General features: G+C 42.6%; 1 protein-coding gene across 1 annotated transcript in view; it reads right to left on the bottom strand.

Moving 5' to 3' along the window:
• Window positions 1-23,944, bottom strand: part of CFAP43 (cilia and flagella associated protein 43) — a 368,309-nt gene that overhangs the window by 81,954 nt on the left and 262,411 nt on the right. Inside the window, 4 exon segments of the mRNA XM_029610740.1 lie at window positions 9,258-9,346; window positions 9,467-9,553; window positions 23,281-23,388; window positions 23,466-23,585. Of these exon segments, the coding sequence (XP_029466600.1) occupies window positions 9,258-9,346; window positions 9,467-9,553; window positions 23,281-23,388; window positions 23,466-23,585 (404 nt within the window).

Raw genomic sequence — 23,944 nt, forward strand, 5'->3', positions numbered from 1 at the left:
TGGGATTTTACTGAATTTACTGGGTGCCCTACCTTGCTTAAAATTTCTTTCTCCAAAGGCTTGCTGGAATATCCCTGAAGGCTTTTTGGAATAGCTAAGTTTTCAGAGCCTTTTTAAATGCTTTGAAGGCAGATAAAACCCTGAGGTGATCTGGCATAGTATTCCATAATATGGGACCTGCAACCGATATTGCTTGATCCCCAACTTCATCCAAATGTGCCTCAAGGACAGATGGAAGAACAAGGAGGCCTTTGTTTGCAATCTTAATACTCATTTGGATGTGGGGGGTATATACATGCAAAGCTGCTCCCAGCCACAGTGCATCACTATTATTGATTTATTTTATGGATTAATGTCAGGATCTTATATTGAATTTGGAATTGAACAGTGCAGCCTTGTGATAATAGAAGAAATATGATCACTAGGGTAGTAGTTCGTTAATTCTCAGGTGGTGGAATTATGAAGTAATCAAAGTGATCTATAGTGCTGCCGGATAGGAATTTCAATAAAAGGATCTGAAGAACTGTTCTAAAATCTTCTGGTTCTGCAGCTTGTAATATCCAATCTTGATTGTGTTATGAATGTGCATCTTCATATTAAGCTTGATATCCAGCGATATTCCCAGATCATGCACATATGCAGCAATAGTGATTTTGTGACCACTGAATTCAAATTGTGGGAAAGTGTCTGCAGCCAGACCGTTTCCTGCCGGTATCTTGAAGCAGTATGTGGAAACTTGTTTAATGGCATGGCAAAGAGATCTATCACATCACTGCAGTGCCCCAGAGTTGAAAAAGCTGCTGCGATCAACACTGACCATGTGATTGGCCCAAACCATTACTAGAGCAGGATACTTTCTGTACTACTTTTCAATCATTAAGTTTTTCCATTATTTGATTATTGCAATGCCTTGTTTATTGCTTTGCCTAATAGTTCTCTCAGGGCTTTACACCTTGACTTTGTCTGACTGTTCCCCCTTACCGGACTTTTGCCTAAGCCTTGGCAGCTTCTGGAACCAAATTCCCAAATTCAGTGGGAGTATGAATTTGTGAATTTGAACTATGGAAAAAATACAATACAATGGTGTAAAAAGGGAGTGGAACAACTGTATTATATAGATTCTCTAAAAAGAAAAATTTTAATAGTATGCTTGAGTGTATGAATGTGCTTTTATGATGAATATTTGTTATTTACTCTATGTATCCAACTATGAATAGTAATTAAATGTTTTTTAAAGACTTTTGATAAAATGTTTTGTATACAACAATAAAAGTTTTTCCAATGAATGTATATGTCAAGGACAAGTACCCAACTCTCTCAAATTTGCTATCCTTAAACCTACTTTAAAAAAACCTAAGCTCGACCCATTAGACCTTGGCAATTACCGCCCTATTTCTAATCTCCCATTTATTGCTAAAATCCTAGAAAAAACTATCAACCGTCAACTCAGTGACTATTTAGAAGAACACCAAATCCTCTCTCCCTCACAATATGGGTTTCGTAAATTACATAGTACTGAAACTCTTCTCTTATCACTGTCCGATTACCTTCTCAAAAGCCTAGATAGAAATCAACTACATCTTCTAGTAATCCTGGATATTTCAGCGGCTTTTGATACCGTTAACCACCAAATTCTCCTCCAACGCCTACACGAGATTGGAATAACTGGTACCGCTCATAACTGGTTTACTTCCTACCTGTCCAATCGTAATTATAAAGTCAAAATTGGCAACCACCTATCAAAAGAAATCCCCCTGAAGCAAGGAGTCCCGCAAGGCTCTTCACTTTCATCTACCCTTTTTAACATTTATCTTCTTCCGCTTTGCCATCTCCTCGCCAACCTTAAACTTCCACACTTTTTGTACGCTGATGATGTACAAATTCTTATTCCAGTAACAGAATCTATATCCAAAGCCCTTGAAATCTGGGACACTACTCTCGCTGCTATCAATAATCTATTAACCTCCTTACAACTTGCCCTCAACTCCACAAAAACAGCACAAGTGATCATTGAAGACAAGCAACCTCAACCAACCTTGACCTCCATACCTCCACCGGCAACAACATCCCCACACCTTGACACCACGACAGAGACTAGAACGGGTGACACTTCCTCAACCAACGCTGAGGCCATCCCAACTATACAACCCTAAAGCTCACCCAGCTGCAACAGACAAGAGAACGCTGGTAAGCATTGTTAATGCAGTCCTACTCAAGCGCCTTACCACTCCTCTGACACCAAACCAACACAATCTCTTCACACCGCTTCCACCGCTCAGACAGCCATGACCCTTTGGGATACCTGGAGGCCCACCATAAGGCACACCTGGAGATTGTCTTGAACCACTCGACAAAGACTTCACTTATCTCTAGACGCTCCCACATTACTCCTCTACCCTCCACCCCACTCCTCATCCCCATTCCTCATCCCTAGCTCACCCAATATCTCTATAGCATCCTATCTACCCCCACACACTCACCACACCACCAGCCATGCACACATACCCCATTACATCTATCAAACACTACCCCCTCCCACCGAGACCCCCTTACCCCAAAACACATCACATACACCACAGAAAACTCATCCCTATCATGGCCACACCACTCACCCAAATACTAGGCCTCACCACATTTACCATACTCCTAATCAATGCCCAATCCATTATCAAAAAAAACCCCCTCATCAATGACATTCTACTAGACGATAACCCCGACATCCTAGCCATCACAGAAACTTGGCTAAAGGACACAGACACAACACTACTCAACCAACTCCCACTCGAAAAATATGACATTTTCTCCATACCACGACTTAAGAAACGAGGAGGAGGCCTCCTCCTCGCATCCAAAAAGAGTTTTAAACTCACCAGAAAACCCATCCCCACACCCCCCAGACTCGAAATCAGCACCTTTCTCTCGCACAACCTACAAATCTGCCTAGTGTATGCCCCACCAGGCCTCCTCGAGGCTAACCCCTCCCCCCTAATTGAATACATTTCCAAAAACATAAACATACAAATGCCAGCAATCATCCTTGGAGACTTCAATCTCCATGTAGATAATGTCCCCACATCTCCTGCCTGCGACTCCCTACTAACAGCATTAGACGCCCTTGGTTTCTCACAAACTATCACCCAACCTACTCACAAAGCAGGCCACACCCTCGATCTCTTATTCACCAACTCACAGATCCAAACCAACACCCCCTCTTGTACACCCATTCCCTGGTCCGACCACTATCGCATCGATGTGACATGCTCTGTTATTAAAACCCATCAGCCCACTCAAGGTAAAAAAGTCATACAGTTCAGACGTAACTGTAAACAAGAAGAATTAATATCAGCCATGTCCACTGATATCAACTCACTTGATTTGACAGACGTCGATACTGCTCTCACATCCTGGAACCATATCACCAACACGATTGCCAACAAGATCTGCCCCATACAAGAACACACAATTGACATGTCTCAAAAACACAAACAACCCTGGTATACACCAGAACTAAAAAGCATGAAATCCAATTTAAAAAAGCTCGAAAGAGCGTGGCTCAAAGACCCTACCGCCACCCAACTAAATAAATTTAAATCCTACATGCACTCCTACCGAATTAACATCGACAAAACCAAAAGAGACTTCCACTCACAGCGCATACACCACCTGCAATTCAATCCTAGAGCCCTATTCCAACTAGTAAACAATTTAACTAAACCTTGCACTCCATCCATACCAGACATAGACAACCAGACAAAATGTGAAGAACTAGCCCTATTCTTCCACAATAAAATCAGCAATATCATGTCACGCTTCCCCCCCAAGCAAACATCCATAGATACTACACAACACCAATCTAATACTAATCTTTCATCATTTGACACCACCTCATCCCTAGAAATAGAATCTATCCTTAAAAAAATCAGACCCTCTACACACCCTACAGATACCATTCCCACAAAACACCTCCTCACCATCCCCGGCATCATCGCCAAACCTATCTCAAACATTATAAACAAGTCTATTGAACTTGGCAGTATCCCTAAAAACCTCAAGCATGCTATTGTGAAACCTATACTGAAGAAGCCATCCCTTGACCCCTCTGATCTCACCAATTTCCGTCCTATTTCCAACCTCCCACTTATCACAAAAGTTCTTGAGAAAGCCATAAACAAACAGCTATCAGACTACTTGGATGAAAACAATATTCTCGCCCCCTCACAGTTTGGCTTTCGCAAACATCATAGCACAGAGACCTTACTCATTTCACTCTCCGACCAAATATTGAAAGGTCTTGACAAAGGTCATTCACACATACTCATTCTCCTAGACATATCCGCTGCATTTGACACCATAAAGCACCAAATCCTATTAGAACGTCTCAGCAGCATTGGTATCTCAGGCCTGGCTCTACAATGGTTCCACTCATATCTAGCTGAAAGACAATTTAGCGTACAAATGGGAAACTCCACCTCCAAGCCCCACAACCTCTCTCAAGGAGTACCACAAGGTTCATCGCTATCGTCCACACTTTTCAACATATATCTCCTCCCCCTCTGCCATCTCCTTGCTAAACTTGACCTTCCGCACTTCATATATGCCGATGACGTGCAGATACTTATTCCAATTAAAGACTCAATACACAAAGCCATTGAAACCTGGAAATCCGCCCTCTCTGATATTAGCAGCCTCTTATCTAACAACTTTCTCGCCCTCAACACTACTAAAACAGAACTTATCCTAATATCACCCCCCAACATATCCCCCACCCTCCTTATGACCCCCACACAAACACACAACAATGGCCCTGCCACTGACCACACCTTCCCCACCCATGTACGAAGCCTCGGCGTACTCATTGACTGTCATCTTAACTACAAGAAATTCATTAATAACACCCTTAAAGACTGCTTCTACAAACTGCACACCCTAAAAAGACTCAAACCTCTCTTACATCTCAGCGACTTCCGCACCATATTACAAGCCCTCATATTATCGAAAATAGATTACTGCAACTCCTTGCTACTAGGTTTGCCTAAAAACACCATCCAACCTTTACAACTACTCCAAAATGCAGCTGCCAGGATTCTCACCAACACTCACAAATATGATCACATAACCCCTGTACTCAAACATCTACATTGGTTACCCGTCGCATCTAGAATTACCTTCAAAGCCCTCACCCTAATACACAAATCCCTTCATAACAACAACATGCACTGGTTCAAAGAACACTTCTCCTTTCACAACAGTAGTAGACCCACCAGAAAACAATATCTAGCCACACTACACACCCCCTCACCTAAGCTTACTAAACTCCGCACCACTAACGAAAGAGCCCTCTCCCTAGCAGGACCGATAATTTGGAATAAACTACCCACTTCCCTCCGCCAAGAAACCTGCCCAAAAATATTCAGGCAAAACCTGAAGACTTGGTTCTTTAGACACTCATACACCTAACATTCACACATTCACTAGCCCCCCCCCCCTCCCTAACTCCTAACCTCCCTCCTCCCATCTCCCCCCCCCCACCCCTTTTTCCTTCCCACCCCCTAACCACCCCTTTCCACCTTGCCTAACAATTAGCTTTCTACTATGCTTCCCGGAAAGCAAATTTATCAAGACAGCTTACTGTAAATAAGAACATTTCTACTCACAAACGTGTATATATTCCTCGACAACATTGTATACACAAATTTATACCTCCTACAAATGTTGATATCAATCATATCTAGCAGAATCTCCCTGCCCCTCTTCTGACTAACCACTATCATGTACCCCACTTAGTTAATTATTACTTGTATAACTTCCATATTACTCGTATGTTATTGTTTTTGTTATTATTGTTATTTCTACTATTCCTATTATAATCATGTGACAAATGTAAAGCCTGTTGCTAAGTTCTGTTCCCTGTAAACCGATGAGATGTTCCCAACGTTCGTCGGTATATAAAAGATATTAAATAAATAAATAAATATCTCCTCCTACTCCATTACATACTTCGCCTACCTTACCTATAACACCAACGCACATACAATTCTCTCACCAAGTCCGAGACCTAGGAGTCATTATTGATGACCAAATGACCCTCAAAAAATTTATCAGTGCAATCCTTAAAGAATGTTTTTTTCAAATTACATACACTCAAAAAATTGAAACCCTTGCTTCACGCATCTGATTTCCGGACAGTTTTACAAGCCATGTTGTTTTCCAAAACAGATTATTGCAATTCACTCCTCCTAGGCCTATCTAAAAATGCCATCCGCCCCTTACAAATTCTGCAAAACACTGCAGCCCGTATCCTTACCAACACAAACTCAAAGGAACATATTACGCCAGTTTTGAAGGACCTTCACTGGCTCCCCATTCAATATCGCATACAGTACAAGACATTAACACTGATCCATAAAGCCCTCCACAATCCTGAAATGAAATGGTTTAATAATTCACTGCAATTTCAAACTTCTATTAAACCTACCAGAAATCGATACCTCGCCACATTACAGACCCCCTCACCCAAAATATATAACCATGCCTCCACCAAAGCACGAGCGCTTTCCTTTGCTGGCCCATTGTTATGGAATACCTTGCCCACTGAACTGCGCCTTGAGCCATCTCCCAAAACTTTCAAGCAAAAACTCAAGACATGGTTATTTACACATGCCTATACCTGAAATATATATGTCTTTCTTCCCCTTTTTATGCCCTGCCTTATCTACCCAACACCCCCTTTCTCTACACTATCTCTAATTTCCCCTTTTTTATGTCCTTACTGTAAATACCATTCCATACTTTTGCTCTTAATTGCACCTGAAGCGCTTTCTCCCCTCTCTTATCACTCCTAATTATAACTCCATCTCCTCCTAACCTGTCCCTAACCTCATACCTAATTTCCTAAAATCCCTTTACTTTCCAGCTCTGTTTAACTCAGCTCAGTTAATCCTAAATGATAGTTCTGTTTTAAAAGATTCTACTTGTTTTATGTTCAAATATATATATTCTTACTTTTGTTAAATGTATAATGCTTATTTAATCCTGTTAAATGTATAACGCTCCGGCGTAAGTTCCTGTTCATTGTACACCGACGTGATATCTTTGATGAGCGGCGGTATATAAAAAACTATAAATAAATAAATAAATAAATATGATATGTTGTATTAGAGTGTGTGATATATTCTTTATACATTTGCCATTTTTTGTATTCTTTCAATGGAAAGCAGGTTCTGGAACAAAGGATCATGGGAAAGGGAGTAGACTCAGGATTAATCTAAGGAAATATGTCTTTACAGAAAGGGTGATGAATGCATGGAATAGCCTCCTAGAGGGAATGATGCAGACAAGGACAGTATCTGAATTCAAGAAAGCATGGAACAAGCCCAGGGAATATAAGAAGGCATGGTAGATGTGGATCGATTATTTACTCTTTCAGATAATAGAAAGACTAGGGGGCACTCCATGAAGTTGGCATGTGGCACATTTAAAACTAATTGGAGAAAGTTCTTTTTCACTCAATGCACAATTAAACTCTGGAATTTGTTGCCAGAGGATGTGGTTAGTGCAGTTAGTATAGCTGTGTTTAAAAAAGGATTGGATAAGTTCTTGGAGGAGAAGTCCATTACCTGCTATTAATTAAGTTGACTTAGAAAATAGCCACTGCTATTACTAGCAACAGTAACATGGAACAGACTTATTTTTTGGGTACTTGCCAGGTTCTTATGGCCTGGATTGGCCACTGTTGGAAACAGGATGCTGGACTTGATGGACCCTTGGTCTGATCCAGTGTGGCATGTTCTTATGTTCTAAAAATTACAGATTTAAGTAGTTGGCATGGATTGGCAGATTAGATAGGCCAAATGGTCTTTTTCTGCTGTTATATTTCTATGTTTCTGTGAGGTGACATACTCCTAAAATGATATAGAGAGGGATCTAGTGGGAAACCAGTGGATTTTTCATCATCACAATGGAATGATGGAGAAAAATAAGATGGCTCCCTCCTGTGACTCAGGCAATATAATATGAGAATCCTTTGATGTTGTCCTCTCCACACAGAAAGGTGAAACATAGACTGGGTTATTTTTTCTCTACCGTGATAGCAAGGAATTGACTTTCTAAAATGGAAGACACCTGTTCTAGTGGTGGAGGAGGTAGTACACCAGTAAAATAATATTTTTTAAAATTCCAGCTACATCTTGATGAAGACCTGGTGCTCAGTTGGAGGAACCACAGAGGAAGAACTGTCCATGCCTTGTTTTTTTAACCTTGCCTAACTTTGTGTACTTGTAGAATTTACTTTATCTCCCTTCACTTATACTACAGTGTTGTGCATGTTGATGGTGCTCTATAAATACAGCTCTAATTCTGGGAAATATAGCGTGCCAAAATATTGATGCACAGAAACAAGTCTCTGTTGTACAGATGAATATGTTTTGAGTCAACCTATATATTTTTTCTGCAGCATGAGAAAAATGCAGGCTGTGGACATATCTCCCTTTCAAACTCATTGACATGAGTAAGTTAACTCTCTGAAAACTGTTCTCCTGCAATACCTACAGTACCTGAATGTAATCCACTTTGAAGCACTGAAAGTGTGAAAAGCGGAATATAAATCTAAATTAAAAAAAAAATCTGTCTAATGGTATGAGTGATGTTCCATAATGTGGATACATTTAGCTGCAATTAGAGGAGGCATTATGGGGGGAGTTTTGGATAGGAACGTAAAATAACGTGTACAGATTGTATTTCAAATTTATGCACATTGTTTTCCATGGGAAATTTACCTGCACAACCAAAGCAGATGCAAAAGTCAACAGGTACATTGAGCCCATGGCAGTTTTCAAAGGGAAGGTACGCATGTACTTCCCCTTTGAAATTTGGTGCAAAGTCCATAGGTAAAATGCATCCATGGACTTTGCAGCAAAGCAAATAGTGTATGTATTTATTTATTTATTTAAGTTGAATTTCTATTCTGAAATCCCAGTTAGCTCAAGATGAATTACAGTATCAATTCATCATGACCCAACAGACCATATACAATTGCTTCTTACAGGGGCACAATCAATTCACAATAACTAATTTGGACAAATATCACATGACATAAACATTTAAAGATTGTCTCCTATGTCTGGCCCAGGACTTTGGCAAAATTGGGGCTAATAAGAACATACTTAACTTTCATAATAACTCCTAACACTAGGCAGAAAGGTAGGCTAAATAAAAAGAGCTTTAGATACTGGAGTGGAATAAATAAAAGGAAATAGCACCTTGGTCTGCGCTTGAAGAGTTTATAAAGCATATCGACTTGAAGAGCAGGAATATCTGAAAACTCCTTTCTAAAGCCACGGTCCAGGAGCTAGGAACAAATTAACAGTTCAAATTCTGAAATTGCACTCATTCCAGGTCTAAATGTGAAATTAAAAACTTAGGATAACATTTTAAAAATATGCTTTGAAGGTATGAATGACATTCTCACTTTGTCTTCTGCTACTAAATTGTCATAGGACTCTCTGAATTCGTCAACCTGGATTTTTGAATTCTGGACTACTTCTGAACTCTGCATCTGTAACACATTAAACATATTTTAATGACAACCTCAAAAAGGTTAGTATCGTCTTAATGTTATGAAATCAAAAAGGACAGTATGTTTTAGCCATATTTAACAAATAACATATGAACAATTCATTAACTGACAAAATCCAAAGACAAGATTTAAGTATTTCTGTAATTGTTAATTTTAGGTTGTTTGTTTTAAAATTGTGTATGTTATATTGAGAATGCACAGAATAGATTCTGGTAATTGGGCGGGGTAGAAATTTCTATAAATAAATGATTTAAGAAAGAAGTTAAAATTTTCCCAATATGAGCTCTTAGAATTTTAGTACAGCAACATTCTCATTAACGTTCGGGGTAGCCAACCTTTTGTCCCCATGGATACCAAATCCCTCAGGTTTTCAGGATCTCCCTAAGGAATAAGCATAAGATAGATTTTCCTAAACACTGCATATTCCTTAGGGAATGTTACGTCGGTCGGCTGCCGACCTCGCAACCGACCTGCCTTACCACCTCCTCCACCACTGCCGGACAGGAAAGGCGCCTCCAATGCTGCCCCTTTCCTCGTGGTCTGGTCCCCACTCTCGGCAGAGTTGACGCCGCCATCGGCTCTCCTCTCCCGGTCCCCTAGGTGCGCGCGCGCACCTCTCTGCCCTTCTTAAAGAGCCCGCGGCGCGCTATGCCTCTCGGTCCTCCTCCATGACGTCACCCCTGCAGGTGTATATTAGGCAAATCCTGACTGTCAGGACTCGCCTTGGCAACTGACCTCCTTCCTGGGCTATTGGTTGCTTCCTAGGTCCTTGTCTTCCAGTTTGCCGCTTGCCATTGACCTTTGCTACGCCTGACCATGTTCCAGTTTGCTACCTGTCTATGACCTTTGCTACACCTGACCACGTTCCAGCTTGCTGCCTGCCATTGACCTCTCCTCTGCCTGACCATGGTGGGGACCACTAGGGCTCAACCCCTGTGGTGGTCCCACCTCACTTCGGTCCAAGGGTCCACAAGTCCATAATCTTGACAGAATCATAACAGACTGCCAAGGCCATGGACCTGGCGGACTTGACTGTTCTCCAAGCCATTCCAGGATTGGCCTAGAAGACCCAGGAATAGCAACGTTTCCTAGAGATGTTGGCTACCTCTATGGAGTGCCTAATTGCTCGTCTAGATTCGCAACCGGTGGACTGGCCATGCTAGAGTCTGTTCCTGGCCTTGTTTTGAAGCTCCAGAACCTGCAGACCACCTTAGAATGAGTGGTAACGGATGTAAAATGCCTTGCTGCCCGTCAAGACTCTTTATCCCAGTTCAACGCTCCACCACCTACCCCAACGGCCTCCTTACAGCTGTCTGATTCCAGCCGGATGACCATTCCCTTGCCGGCCCTGCCTCGGTACTCGGGGGATCCAAAACTGTGTAGGAGATTCCCAAACCTTTGCCACATGCACTTTACCCTCCAGTCTGTGCACTTCCCGAACGACTTGGTCAAGACAACCTTCATTCTAACTTTGTTGGATGGCAAGGCATTGGCATGGGCCTCCCCTTTGAGGGAGCGCGCCAATCTCTTGCTCTTGAATCTTCCTCAGTTCATCAGCGCCTTCAAACAGGTTTTTGAAGAACCAGGGAGAATTCCTGCCATGGGTACCGATTTCCTTCACCTTCGACAAGGTTCTCGTTCCTTAAGTGACTACGCTATCGAATTCCATACCCTGGCCACAGAATTAAACTGGCAGGGGAACAGCCTTCACGCTATATTCCTGGATGGGCTGGCACCTTGAATTAAAGACGAACTCGCAGCCTGAGAAATCCCTAATTCCCTAGAAAGGCTTATCGATCTCACAGTGAAGATTAATCGACGCCTCCAAGAGTGGGCCCGGGAGAATCGTTCCAATCAGCAGACTCGTACCAAGGAACCACTCCTCCCTGACTGAGCCCATGGGTTGCCCACTGAAGAACTGATGCAACTTGGCCGTAGCCACCACACGGTTACAGAGAAGTCTCGTCGCCGTCAACTTGGGCTTTGCTTATATTGTGGGTAATCAACACATTTGTTGTCCCACTGTCCAGAAAGGAGAGAACAAACCCCACACCGGGAGACATCGGAATTAATCACCCTCGGCCTCACTACCGCATCACCTCTGTTCCTACTTCCCACCTCTTTGGAACTAACTTCCACTTGCCTCCCCACTCAGGTGCTTGTGGACTCCGGTGCGGGGGGAAACTTTATCCAGCAGGACCTCGTGGATCAGTATCGAATCTCCATGCGTCCTTTAACTTCTTCATTGACCCTTTCATCAGTCCATGGGAATTTCCTCCCCGGGGTAGTGACACAGGCCATGACACCTCTTACTTTGAAGGTCGGTTCAGATCATTCTGAACTTATTTCATTCTACATTCTTCCTTCAGCGGTGAGTCTGGTAATTCTGGGTCTGTCTTGGCTACAGAGACATTAGCCACAGTTTGATAGAGGCAACCGCCAATCTGATTCAGTGGGGTCTGCAGTGTTCAGAGTATTGTTTAAAACTAGCAGAACCTCTCCACTCCCTGACCGTGGCCATCGCCCTTCCCAAACCCATTCCTCTGTGCACAAAGTCCCAGGAAACTCAGACCAGACCCTGCTCCCTTCAGAGGAACGTCTTGGGGGCGGTCTTCACCAAATTGAAGGAACAGCTGTCGCAAAAAATGGCTGAGACTGAAGCCCTCACAAGTAGGCATACTCGAGCCATGAAAGGTTTTGTGTTTCTTCTGACTTACAAGGAGGAGGAAATCTGGACTCTGCACGCCCTTTTGCAGCTTAAGAAGAAAAAGGGGTCCCCTTCTGTAGCTCCTTCGACCCCGATGGGGCCCTCACTCATTCCTCTGGAAAAGTTGGAGAGGATCCTTCCCTGGTGCTCCCTGGACCTTCAATCCACGAGTCCGCTAGAGCCAGTGGCTAATGGGCACCACGTCTTCTCCGACCATCTGAGGGGAGTCTTGAGGAGGTGGTACTGTTACGTCGGTCGGCCGCGGACCTCACAACTGACCTGCCTTACCTCCTTCTCTGCTGCTGCTGGGCAGGAAAGGTGCCTCTGGCGCTGCCCCTCTCCTTGCAGCCTGGTCTCCGCTTGCGGCAGAGATTCCACCGCCATTGGCTCTCCTCTCCCGGTCCCCTAGATGCGCGCACCTCTCTGCCCTTCTTAAAGGGCCCGCGGTGCGCTATGCCTCTCGGTCCTCCTCCATTACGTCACCCCTGCAGGAGTATATTAGTCCTGACAGTCAGGACTCGCCTTGGCAACTGACTTCCTTCCTGGGCCATTGGTTGCTTCCTGGGTCCTTGTTTTCCAGTTTGCTGCCTGCCATTGACCTCTGCTACGCCTGACCACGTTCCAGTTTGCTGCCTGCCTATGACCTCTGCTACGCCTGACCACGTTCCAGTCTACTGCCAGTCATTGACCTCTGTTATGCCTGACCATGCTACAGCTCTGCCTGCCGACGGTGGGGACCTCACTTCGGTCCAAGGGTCCACAAGTCCAGAATCTTGACAGAATCATAACAGGGAAATTCTGAAAAGCTGAACGGTCTGGTGTCCACGAGAACTGGAGGTTGCCTACTCCTGGTTCAGTCACTGGAATATAATTTGACTACTTTCATTTTATTTATTTAGTTCTTTTTTATACCGACATTCATGATACAGATCATATCATATCGGTTTACATGGAACAAGGGGTTATAACATTAACATAGAAGAAGAAGCAAAAAAGTAACAATAAAACAGAGGCATGGAAACTTGGGAGATGAAGAAGCCAGAAGCAGAAGATATATGTGGTAATTATAACAAAAAATATATAGGGTCAGAAATGGAGTGCACTGATTAGGTGGCACTTGTATACGAACTGTAGAATGGCTGAGAAGGTGAGGCGAAGACTAATGTGGGGGCATAGCAGGCTGGATGAGGCGGCTTGCCAGGATCAAGGGATTGGAAGGGGGTGGACTGGGTTAGGGGAAGGCTTGTTGAAACAGCCAGGTCTTGAGTTTTTTTTCTGAAAGTCAACAGGCAGGGTTCCTGTCTGAGATCTGGGAGGATAGCATTCCAGATGGCTGGTCCCGCTGTCGAGAAGGCCCGTTCTCTAGTGGCTGTACGATGGGTGGATTTGGTTGAGGGGCATGCAGAGTTCCTTTGTAAGCTTCTCTGATAGGTCTTGAAGAGATGTGGAGTCTGAGTGCCGATGTATTTCCATACATCGGCATTTTAATTATAGTATCCCTGTGCTTTTTGTGCCCTTTCCTTATTTGTCTTTTATTCGGATATAAACCTTGTTGTATTATCCAACAGCTATAAATTATTATAGATTCTAGTTTGTTGTAACTTGCTTTGAGTTTTCTAGTAGGAAAAATGTGTAATAAATAATTGATAGTGATTAGTTTATTGCTTTACAACCATCTTTATGGTCTCTCCATGCACTCTCCCACCAGGAGAGTGATGGTTCAGGATACTCGAGAAACTGCAGCATGTGCATGTTGAAGTTCCCTCACCAAGTGAAGAGTCGGGTCACAGTAGGTATACCATATACTTTTTAATTCCAAAGAAAGATGGTTCTTTCAGACCACTTTTTTTTTTTATCTAAAACGGGTAAACAGCAGTCTTCATGTCTCTTGCTTCCTGATGGAAACTATCAAGTAAGTGTTTGTATTGGTACACCAAGGAGAGTTTCTCTCTCTTCCCTACCTTACTTTCATATTCCCATCAGGGAAAAATATCAGAAATTTCTCAGTCTTTGCATACAGGAGAAGCATTTTCAATTCAGAGCACTTCTATTTTGTTTCACCATAGTAGTAGCAGCTTTCTTGTGAAAGGAAGGGATTATGGTTCATCTTTATCTTGATGATTGGTTAATCGGACCCAAATCTCATTACGGGTCTATCTGACTCAGGAGAGAGTGGTCAAGATTGTGGGGCAGGTGGAGAAGTTTATTGCTTAAAAAGCTTCCAGGATATGAGATTATCTGCAGCTTCTGGGAACCATTCAAGCAAATTTCCTCAGCAGGAATTTGATGGATCCCAGAGAGTGGAAACTCAGCTCAGAGGCAGTCCAGATGATAGTGGATAGGTGATGTACAAGAATGCCAAGGCTCTCCAATTTTTCAACCATTGCAGAGGTATGTCTCAGAACATAAGAACATGCCATACTGGGTCAGACCAAGGGTCCATCAAGCCCAGCATCCTGTTTCCAACAGTGGCCAATCAAGGCCATAAGAACCTGGCAAGTACCCAAAAACGAAGTCTATTCCATGTTACCGTTGCTACTAATAGCAGTGGCTATTTGCTAAGTCAACTCAATTAATAGCAGGTAATGGACTTCTCCTCCAAGAACTTATCCAATCCTTTTTTAAACACAGCTATACTAACTGCACTAACCACATCCTCTGGCAACAAATTCCAGAGTTTAGTTGTGCATTGAGTGAAAAAGAACTTTCTCCGATTAGTTTTAAATGTACCACACGCTAACTTCATGGAGTGCCCCCTAGTCTTTCTATTATCCGAAAGAGTAACTAACCGATTCACATCTACCCGTTCTAGACCTCTCATGACTTTAAACACCTCTATCATATCCCCCCTCAGAAGGAACAGATATGCCAACAGTTTTTTCTCCAGCCAACAATGGCAGGACTTCCAGGACTTCCAGGACTTCCAGGACTGCCACAGTTATAGGCCAGCCTCACAGTATGCTCTGTGCCAGAGCTTGGGGGTTATTGACAGCTGGCGTCTGTTACATCTCCATGACAGGGAATTCTCATTTTACTCTCATGCCCACCAGGTGTACTTGAGAATAGATTACATCTTAACTTCTAAATCTTATGTCTTTCATTTAAAAAAGTGTGAAATGGGAGGATCCAAGATGGCCACTGCATAGCAGACGCGCCTCAGCACAGCTCCCAATAAATCCCCGGCAAACTTTAATTATTTCCACTGAACAAAGTTTTTCTTTTCTAATGGGGAAACAGAATGGAGTTTACAACAAGGGAAGGCGACAAGTTCGCCAGTTCCCCTTTGCCAAACATCGCTAACTGAAGCGCAATTTACCCGGAGTTCGGTGATTGAAGCCAGCTTGGTTGGACCTGGGGATGCCAGCCCATTGGCGGCAGATGGTTCTCTTAGCCCTGATCACCGTTCCACTCTGTGCTCTCCTGCTGGATATGCTGCCTCGGTAGAGGCTTTGTCAGATTCACCGGGGGAGCTGGAAGGCTCCATTTTTTCACCAGGCCCAGTTTCCACCATTTTGCTGGTGCAAATCCAGCATTTGGAAGTTGAAGAAGGGCCTCAAAGGGCACGACTCACTGAGGACAGTGAAGTCTCATTGCCTTCTTTGACAACTGATTCATAGAAAGCAGGTTTGGCACTAGTTAATACACCTTCAGGGATTTCTTCTACAGTTTTTCCTAATATCTCTGACTGAAGTTATCACCTTGGATAATCTCGGGACTGTCCTAATGTCAGTAATAAGTCTCTTACTGATTTGGTCTCTTTAACTACAGATTTTATAATAACTCTCAATCTTTTGAAACACGGTTGGACTCTATGGAACAGAAAGTAACTGAGGTGAACTCTAATATAGTGGAAATTCAAAATGTACAAGTAAATGTTATCAAAGATTTGACTTCTATCTCTCGCAGAATTGTGAATACTGAAAATTCTCTTAGATCTGCAAATTTGAGGATACTTAATTTTCCTCGAATTCCTTTGATTACACCTCTTGACCTATTTTCCATGTATTTAAAAGAAGTTTTGAAACTATCAGAGAATGATCTCCCTCCTATGGAAAAGATTTATTTTCTTCCAATGAATAGAAAATCACTGGATAATAATGATGTTGATATTCCCTCTAATCTGACTGATTTCCTTGAAAATTCTGGAGAAGAAAATGTGTCAGATCGAGCTACATTGCTGGTGTCATTTGTTTTTATGCAAGATCATAATAATATTCTGCGTTTATATTTTTGGAACAAGGACTCTCTGTTTAGAGGCCAAAAGGTTTGGATATTTCCAAATATATCCAAGGCAACACAAGAGCGGAGAAAACAATTTCTTGCAATGAAAGAGTCAGTGTTCTCTTTGGGAGCTACTTGTGTTATTCGTTATCCCTGTAAATGTGTGATAACTTTAGAGTCTGCTAAATTTGTTTTCTTTGATCCTAACCAGTTACAATCCTTTGTGGAAGCTCGTTGGAGAATTCAGACCTTACCTACTACAGATAGAGTGGATAATGTATAAAAGGGTTCATTTTCATGCTATGCAGCTACCTTCCTTTTTATAGAAAATATTGTTTTTTGTTTGTTAACCATTCCCTGTGGCTTTTTTCCTAAAGGCTCCCCCCCCCCCCCATATTGTGGTCTAATGGGGCAATTTGAATATTATTTCTTTGTTATAATATTGCATAAACATTTTTGTTTTTTCAATATGCCAATATTTCAGTATTGAATATATTATGTATATTTGATTTGAAAAAAATATAAATAAATAAATAAAAATGTGTGAAATGTATGATGTTCCTTTTTCCTATCACCCTATTGTAGGGTGCAAATATGCATTAGCTGAAATGGGCGGCTGGAAATCACATTGGAAAATGTCCCCTATATTCTATCATGACAAGGAGTTTGTAAAATATCTATGACTAAATTGGAGGAGTATCGGGAGCTGAATTTCTCGCAGAAAATCTCAGCCCTTACTTTTTGGAAAGTTGCTAAGGCTATGCTTAGGGGTCATATAATTTGTATTTGCTGTTATACTGACCTAGAATATGAATAATGACACAGAATGGAAATATTGACCCAGTATCTGAATGCTGATTTCGTAAACCGTTGTCATCTTATTTTAGAATGACGGTATATAAAACACCTAAATAAATAAATATCCTGGCCTATCAAGTCTGGAAACAACGGCAAGCTACTAAAAAGAATTAGAATTATCTAAACGAGTGGCTCTACTTAAATGCACCCATATTAAATTCATGACTCCTGATGCAAGGCAGCAATTGGTTCAGGCCCACAGAAACCTTGCTGCCCTACTGGCATCCAAGGCTAGACAATTTTGTTCTATTATAAGTATAAACGTCATCAGTGTGGAAATAAATGTGATAAGCTTTTGACCCACCTACTCAAAAATTCGGGCCGAAAAACATTTGTCCCCAGGCTGCAATTTCAAAATACAGACTGTGTAGGCACAGAAGAGATTCTATGGGTTTTTAATAGTTTCTTTAGTGATCGCTACAAGAGCGAGTCACAGAATCTTTTGCATAGACAGCGCTTTTTTCGAGGGATAGCATTTCCAAAATTGTCGGAGGAGGATAAATCTAAATTAGAAAAATCTATTTCTCTTGGAGAAATTAAAAAGGTGGTTCAGGGACTCAAATTGGGTAAATCCCCTGGTCCTGATGTTATAAAATCAGGCGTACATTGTGCATGCCGGGTAGCGTGCAAAAATGTAGGCCGCGCGCACAGGTTTTAAAATCTGCCCCTTAGGGCGCAGATTATGGTGAATGTTGCTCTGTCCTCTCCATTTCAGTTGAAGAGGGGAAAACTTCAGGGGTTTCCTTTGTCTCCCCTACTTTATGTCCTGGCGATTGAACCCTTGGCCATTTTGCTTCATACAATGCTTCTTTTCATGGTTTACCAATTTGTAAGAAGGCGGTCAAACTTAGCATGTTTGCTGATGACATGCTTCTCTTTAGCTCTAACCCACAAGAATGCCTAAGGGTTATTATGGACTATATTAACATCTATGGCTCCTTTTCTGGTTTGAGAATTAACTAGGATAAATCCACAGTGTTCCCTCTTGATGCTGACCTGCCTGCTAGATGGAAGGGTGTTTTATCCCTTAAATGAAGTGCAGGGGGCACGAAGTACCTAGGAATCTACCTTACACGCTCAGCTCGTGGTATATATTTAAAAACTATCAGTACCATGTTGGGGAGGGTACAGGTCCTGTTGGAATGCTGGAGATCTTTTTTATTGTCTTTAATGGGACGCTGTGCAGTAGTGAAGATGATAATTGTCCCCAAGGTACTTTATACTCTTCAAATGTTTCCTATCTGGCTTAAATGGTCCAATGTTATGCATTTCTGATCTATTATCTCTACCTTTCTGTGGCGGGGGAGGCGCCCCGAATCAGTTTGGATGTCCTCATGCAGGACAAACGGCGAGGCGGGCTGGCTGTATCTAATATATGTTTATACAACGCTGCTTGCCTCATGCGGTATATCCAAGATTGGGCCTCATGCCATAATAAATATGATGCTGAGGGGTTGCTGGGAGAGTGGGCCAATCCTTATCAAGGGATGTACTTCATCTCTCCAGGTCCACTGTCTGGGCTCTTAAGCTTAATATTTTCTGGTTTGAGGCTTTACAATGGGCATGGCAGTAGTGAAGAACTCTAATTCAAGGCTCTGCCACTGCGACTCCTTTCTTACCGCTCATTGGTAACATGGAATTCCCAGCGGGTCTTGAATTTTCAGTGTTTCATGCTTGGCGGAAGTGGGGGCTGTTGTGTCTTAGATATTTGATGGACTCTGAGGAGCTCATTTTTCTCTCATTTCAACAACTTCAGGAACATCGGAATATCCCTAGAAAGCAATTTTTTTTGCCTATTTGCAGAGCAGACACTATGCTATGGACATCAGTCATAGAAACATGAAGCTCCTTTCTTTATCTGATGCGGAGGAAACTTTCTTAGAAATCACTCCCCGCTTTAATAAAATTGGTGTGTGGGTTTGTTTCCTCTCAGATTGCATGTCGTCCTTGTACGTGGTAGACGAGTCAGCTATTAGCAGGGCCTTTGACATGGTCTAAAGGTATCTGCTCCCTGTTTACCTGCGAGAAATTCAGTTTAAAATAATTCATCATATTTACATATCTCAAGACAAGGGGGCTCATGTGTATCTTTGGGAATCTGATGAATGCCTGAAGTATTCTTATCTTTGGGGAGATCTTTGTCATATGTTTTTGGAGTGCTCATTGTTACAGGAGTTTTGGTGAAAAGTTCATGTTGCCATAGAGAGAACACTGAATTGCTTGGTTCACTGGGAAGGCAGTCTCTTTTATCTGTATCTGTTTGATGACACTCACTCCCTTCCGGGAGAGGGTCAGAGGTTTATAGTGGTCTCTTTATCCTTGGCCAGAAAAGTGATGCCGCCGACTGCCATCTTGCCGTCGGAAGTCCTTAGGTGCACATGCATTGGCCAGTCTTAAAGTGATTTTAACATACTGGCATAATGCTACTATATCTGCTTTTCGGGACTGGCGACAAGCGATGATCCACTATACCATGCTGGAGCATATGAGAAAGAGGGATGTAGGAAGCAAACATAAAGTGTTTTCTCTGAGAGGATATTTTGTGCTTTTGGAAGACCAGTTAGGTACCTAAGTGGCTTTGCCATTTCTACTTCAAGTGGGGTTATGGTAGCTGCCTCTGGTGTCTCGGCGCCAGTGTATGAGGTGTATGGGGATGATTGTGGTGTGCGTGTGATTGTCTTGGGGGATTGGATTCTCTGGGGTGTAATTTAAGCAGGGAGGGACAGTAGGAGGGAGGGATGTATTTCTAAATTGAAAATGGAGAAGTGGCGTGTAATAGCCTACCTGGATATTTCTTATTTTGTGTGTATTCATTGATATTTGTTTCTCTATATTGTTATTGCTACATTTGTTGTACTGTTTTGGCTGTTCATGTTTTACTTCAATAAAAATTATTACATATGAAAAAAAAAATCAAACAAAAAGAAATTGAGTCTACTTAGGGGAATCCTCACTTTTACCTCAGACAACCTTAATGCTGAAGTAACCTGGAGTATCAGTGGCTGAGGGGGGATATGATAGAGATGTTTAAAATCATGAGAGGCCTAGAATGGGTAAATGTGAATTAGTTATTTACTCTTTCGGATATTAGAAGGACTAGGGGGCACTCTATGAAGTTAGCATGTAGCACATTTAAAACTAATTGGAGAAAGTTCTTTTTCACTCAGCGCACAATTAAACTCTGGAATTTGTTGCCAGGGGATATGGTTAGTACAGTTAGTGCAGCTGGGTTTAAAAAAGGTTTGGATAAGTTCTTGGAGAAGTCCATTACCTGCTATTAATCAAGTTGACTTGGAAAATAGCCACTGCCATTAGCAATGGTAACATGGAATAGACTTAGTTTTTGGGTACTTGCCAGGTACTTATAGCCTGGATTTGCTACAGTTGGAAACAGGATGCTGGGCTTGATGGACCCTTGGTCTGACCCAGTATGGCATGTTCTTATGAAAAAGTCTAATCAACTCTTCTTCCTCACCTTCCAAATGAATCTCTGCCTTCTCAGGAGATTCAGTGTTGCCTCCTATCCTGAACTACTCACCTATTATATAAGAAGAGCAGTCCATTTCCAGAGAAGCCACATCAGAATCCTCTATCTCTTGTGTGACTTTCCCCAATCAACAGAAGCGGAGACAGTCTGGGACTGAAATTCTCCCACATTGCTCTGTCCCTGTAGAACTTAAAAGGCTTGATGTAAAAGTTTAAAAACTTCAGAGTATAAGGCCTACTGGAAGAACCAAGGCTATCCTGAAAACAGCTTTGTTGAGAAAATACCTCAGGAAGTAATCTCGAGAGTCCCTTTTTAGGGTTTTACTTTCTTTCCCTGCCTGCTTCATGGAGCACTATGGCTTAAAAATTGGCTGCCGTGTCTCCTTCACTTGTTAAAATGGCTGATTCTGAAGGCTCATTTGCACCTGGGTCTGCCAAGGCAGAAGATTTCAGGACAGATCCAGGCTCAGCCGACAGTTTCTTTGTGGGGGGCGATGGATGGTTGAGAGGCTTCCTGAAAGCTCTGCTACTGTGGTATATTGAACATATTCTGCCCTTGCTGAGAGAGGAACACTTGCTCCCACAAGATGCACAATGGTGATTTTTTTCCCCATCACGGAGCAGCTCTAAGTCAAGAGATCAACCACAAAACAAAGAGGTGATGCTGGCCTGTAAATGAAAGCAATTTTTAAAAAGTGCCTTTTGAACACTCTCTCTTTCTCCAAAATGTGGCTCTACTTAGTTAGACCTTTTCACAAAAGGTAGGGAGCCTGGGCATGCTTCACTGCCAAGAAGAGTTAGCAGGAGCCTGGCCCGATAGTTAAGCCAGCAAATTTTAGCCGAAAACAATAGTATATAGGCTATCTGTTGAGAAATAAATCATCTCTAATTAGGAAACGTCTACTCAGCCAACTGTCCAGAAACTAGAGGCAGAAATTCAACTGATGACATATAGTCAGATGATGTCATTATAAGAAAAAAAAAATTCACTTTGCCTGTAGTAGCTGGATGGAACGATGTAACCCATTGGTTCTGGACTGATGGAGTAAAAGGAAGAGGAATATAGTAATTTTCAAAAGCCTTCCATCCCTCCCCCAACAACATATATATGTATATATATGTTGTTTTTGGTTGTATTATTCGCACCCCTGTTTTCTGTAAACCGACATGATGTGAACGAGTTCATGAATGCCGGTATAAAAAAACCTTAAATAAATAAATAAATAAATAAATAAACAAACATATCTAGTCATGGTCATCGCAGCAACAGTGTTAGGTCCTCCAGCTGCGGCTCCCCGCAACCAATCGCCACCCCCTACCTGTGCGGCGCGGCTTCCACTTGCTCCAGTGTGCCTGTGGCGGCGGCCAACCACTCTTGGGGCGCTCCCTCACGGCCCTTGCTCCGAGCGCGCCGGTAGGACCTATCCACCCAGGCCTCTCCAACGCGTTACTGTCCTCTGCGCGGGCTCTGCCTCCTCTGGGCCTCTCTAGGCCCACACGCATGCTCCTGCTCGGAATTTAAAGGGACCGCGGCAGGAAATTGCCGCGGCCCCTCCTCATTGCCCTGCCCATCCTTTTCCTACTTAAGGCAAGGTCTGGCTCTCAGATCTTGCTTTGGCTTCTGGCTTCTAAGGTCCAGTATCTTGTTCCTCCACAGAGGATCGCGTCCTCGCCTGAGTTCCTGATTGACTACCTTCCACATCGACTATGAGAATTGCTCCCTGCCCCGACTTATGCCTGGAACCACGACTTCGAGAACTGCTGCCTGCCTCGACCAATACCTGGAATATCAACTATGACCCACGCCTGGTAATACTACGACGAGTACTGCTGCTTGTTCCGGTTCTTGCCGTCTCTTGCTCTAGCCTTCACGACAGCTCCTGGACTCGCTCCTGGAATCCATCCGGCCTCTTCTCTGCAGCCTTCAGAGACCCCACATAAGTCCAGCCGGCCCCGCTACCCAAGGGCTCAACTTGAGGGGAATGAGGGCTGGTAGTGGTGAAGCTCCAGCGGGGTCTCTGCTTCATCCTGGCCTCGTCTTCCGATGGTGGGGACCTGTGGGGGTTTCCCTCCACAGGTAGCGTCAACTCCATCTCGGGCAAGGGGTCCACCTGCCTAGCCACAACAAACAGTCTTGGGCTCCTTCTGGAATCCTGAAATCATGTATCCTAAATCTGTTCTCTAAGTGTTTCTCTTAAGCAAGGATACAACTCCAGGCCCCACTCCTCAAAGTCTGTGAACCTGTCTCCTTACCAGATAAGCAGGCAAGCAAACATGCATGCACACACCAAGACAAATGAATGTAGTACAATGAAAAGGCAAAATTTTCAGCGACTCAGGAATCAGAATATTATTTATTTCATAGAACACATTGTAATAATATAAATTGCAACTGTGCAAGAAAGTGGTACTCATAATGACTCAGAATTCTTACTTTCTGTTTTCGCTTCTTTTCAAGGACATAATTCAGCTGAGTTTCCCTTATGTTCAATTCTTCATCAACGATTATTGAAAAAACAAGGTTGCTAATCTTCAGCTCCTCCTGCAAGAAGATCATAAGCAGGTCAATAACAGTGCTGAATGAGAGTCAAGGAAAGAGGCATAGAAATCATAGTCTACCTGATAGATGACCATCTCTGCTTTTACTTTCCTATCAAATAGTCTGGTTAAGATGTCATCAAAGCCTTGTGTTGATTCTATAATGGTGGTCTGAATTTTCTTCATTTCAGCATCTAACACCTAAAAAAAAGAGGGGAGGGGGAAGAAAAGGCATTTTTAACGCGATTTTATATTTTCATAGGGAAAAGAGAATGGAAAGGAAAAGATCTAGTCTAAACATGAGCTAATCAAAGTCAGTAAAGTTTCACTGGACATGATCTCTATTGAAAGAGTTTATGAGATGTTTTTAATACTGCTGTTTCTTGCTTAGGGTGTTTTGCAGCATGAAGACATGAAGGCATCTAGAAAAATGGGCTCCATTAGTTCTTCATTATTTGAATTCTAGAGAGTTCATTGAAGAAGTAAAGAAGCCTGGCATATATTTAGGGTCCTTCGTTTTCAGTTTTTTATTTTATTTTTCCAGGGAATCTCAATGTTAT

Source organism: Rhinatrema bivittatum, chromosome 7 (assembly GCF_901001135.1).
Source record: "Rhinatrema bivittatum chromosome 7, aRhiBiv1.1, whole genome shotgun sequence".
Lineage (NCBI taxonomy): Eukaryota > Metazoa > Chordata > Amphibia > Gymnophiona > Rhinatrematidae > Rhinatrema > Rhinatrema bivittatum.